This window comes from Sitodiplosis mosellana, unplaced genomic scaffold, assembly GCF_009176505.1.
Source record: "Sitodiplosis mosellana isolate CC-2019 unplaced genomic scaffold, AAFC_SMos_1.0 Smas_scaffold_1506, whole genome shotgun sequence".
In the NCBI taxonomy this organism is placed as follows: domain Eukaryota; kingdom Metazoa; phylum Arthropoda; class Insecta; order Diptera; family Cecidomyiidae; genus Sitodiplosis; species Sitodiplosis mosellana.
In genome coordinates, this window is record NW_022596748.1 from 10424 (window position 1) to 12930 (window position 2507).

Consider the following 2507-nt stretch of genomic DNA (forward strand, 5'->3'; position numbering starts at 1 on the left):
TTGAAAACAAGTATCCAAACACTTTAACAAAAACAAAATAGCTTGTTGCATTCGCCGCTTACATTCTACCTCACAATTTTCGAAAATGAATTTCGAAATAAAATGCCACTGAATGACAAAAACGTCCTGTGTGATGAGAATCAGAAGCAATGTGACAACTGTCAAGTGTAAATAAAAACAAACTGAGTATGATTCACCAAATAAAACTCACAACAACAAACAAAAGGACTCTTTGTTACATTTTCATTCGTTTATTCAGAATGTAAATTACGTATATGTATTCGTATGTGTATGAAATTGAAGTTAATTTAACCGAGTCGTCGAAGGCAAGGATCGCATACCACGTTGTTGTCAACGGCAGTGAAGAAATGACCGCAAATCAGACACATTCTGCGTTCGTAACGTAATGGCTGTGGTTGATTTCGTTGGCGGTCGTGATTTCCTTGAAGTTCGATTCTTTGATTGAGCACCGGCAACGGATATAAACGATGACGTCTTGCTTGTGCAATATTCGGTTCAGTTGGAACGTGTCGATTCTCTCTTACACGTGGAGCAGCTTCACGGACTGTTTTTGAGCAATTTTCAAATAAATCAATCGATTCAATTAAAGACTAATCAAGTCTTACCCCGATTTACGTTTTGTGCAACGATCGCTCCGACTGGTGCGCGTTGATTCACGTTTCTTAAAATTCCACCAGCATCGCGAACTGTTTCCAAACAATTTTCAAATAAATCCATGAATTCAATGAAAAAGAAATGAAATCTTACCCGGGCGATTTTCATTTTGTGCTTGTTGTCTTTGATTTTGATTTTGATTCGGTGCGATGGGCAAATGACCGTGGCCTGTCGGTATAGAGCGCATATGAAGACCGTGACGAGCTAAAATCGGATTTTGTGGAATTTGGCGACGTGGTTGCAAACCTATAAATGATTTGGTTTACCTCAAAGCCATAATTCAATAGAAAAAGTTGTACGTTTGTTACCTTCAATCAAGCGCTGAAGACCTGGCAAAAAAAATGGTCGGATATTGAATATCCAAATGTATGCTCGACACAACGGACAACGCTTATTTCTATTGAATAATAAAAACAAATGATAAAAGGAAAATATGAGATATGCCATCACAGAATATTCAAAACAAAACATACATTCCCACTGCGAGTCGCAATATGTTGTCAATGCACTTCTGGTGAAAAATATGTCCTCAACCCAAAACGCGAGGTGGTCCAAGCTGTTCGTCTTCAGGTACGAACAAATTATCCGTACAAATGATGCATTGTGTTGCTTCGAGCAACGCATCCATTTTGATTCAATGACGATTATTGACAAACTATTGTTTTAATATTTATTTATATGAAACAGAAAAAATTAATTTTTCTTCGGCGACAATGCTTTACAAAACAACACTGCGCGTATCACTAAACTGTGGCGTAGTTTATTGACAATCGATATTGCGACGTTCTAAATGTGCGATGTTCTGAATGATGTGCGTGAAGCGATTTTGCGCATTGTTTTTGATCTTTTTCTACTTCAGTAAGATCAACAATCTCTATTTTTTTATATTGTATTATTTAAATCCGTCACCCACCACATTTTTTCAAAAATGCAGAACAAAAAAAAATGAGAAATAGTCAAATTATATTTTCCGTTTGTGTTAAATATAAAAGTCCTTAATTCGCATATGAATACACTGCGCACTCTATTGTGAACCGTCGGTCACTTATTAGAACTCATTCAAAATGCAATTATTAGATCGCATTAATCAAACAAATGACAATCATTGAAAACTGTCAAACCAATCGCTAACCGAAATCAAAATGGGTAAGATTGATCCAAAAAGAATTGCGTTGAATTTTTTTTCTTATTATATTGGAATATTTTGATTCCTCATAGACACACGGGATAAGGAAAAGAATGAATTGCTCAAAAAATTTTATTTCGAGGCATTTCAAGTCCGTGAATGTTTTGTGGTTTTGGAAGCCCTCAGTGTCATCGAAATTGCTCGTTTAAGCCGCCCGATAAGCATGATTCAAGAACCGGTCGTCACTGTTGAAGTTCATACGATGGATTATCGATTGCATCGCATTAAAATCGAACACAATTACGCGAAGAATCAAGAATAAACAAACATTTAAATACTACCATCATATTTTTTTTATTACTTTAACTTATTCGCTATCACTGTATTGTCCATCATTTGTAAAAAAAATATTGCTCAAATGTTTAGCTTTTTTGGAAACTCCGCCATTATATTGTGCGTATCCTAAATAATAAATCATACTCATGACGTGCGAACAGCACCCTAGTGTACGAAGACCAACTTTGCACGCACAGCAATACCCGAGAATTGCATCAATTCTATGTCCGATACGATTTATCAGAACAAAGGTGCGGTATTTTTGTCTTGACTTGAATCGAGATCGTAGTTCTGACATGAGTAACGCAAGATCTGTATTTTCGTTCATCAGCTGAGGGAAAAAACTTTTTGTCACATCGTCTTCAAAAAT

The 2507-nt window shown here is 36.1% G+C and overlaps 1 protein-coding gene across 1 annotated transcript; it reads right to left on the minus strand.

The window, feature by feature from the left end:
* Positions 1–341: 341 nt before the first annotated feature.
* Positions 342–1303, minus strand: LOC129571161 (uncharacterized; the record flags this gene model as incomplete). Its single annotated transcript, XM_055450926.1, has 5 exons — positions 1254–1303; positions 984–1072; positions 769–921; positions 627–707; positions 342–565 (listed from the first exon to the last, which is right to left on the minus strand). Coding segments are annotated over exons 1-5 (597 nt in total), but the record flags the coding sequence as incomplete, so codon positions are not given.
* Between the last annotated feature and the right edge of the window lie 1204 nt (positions 1304–2507).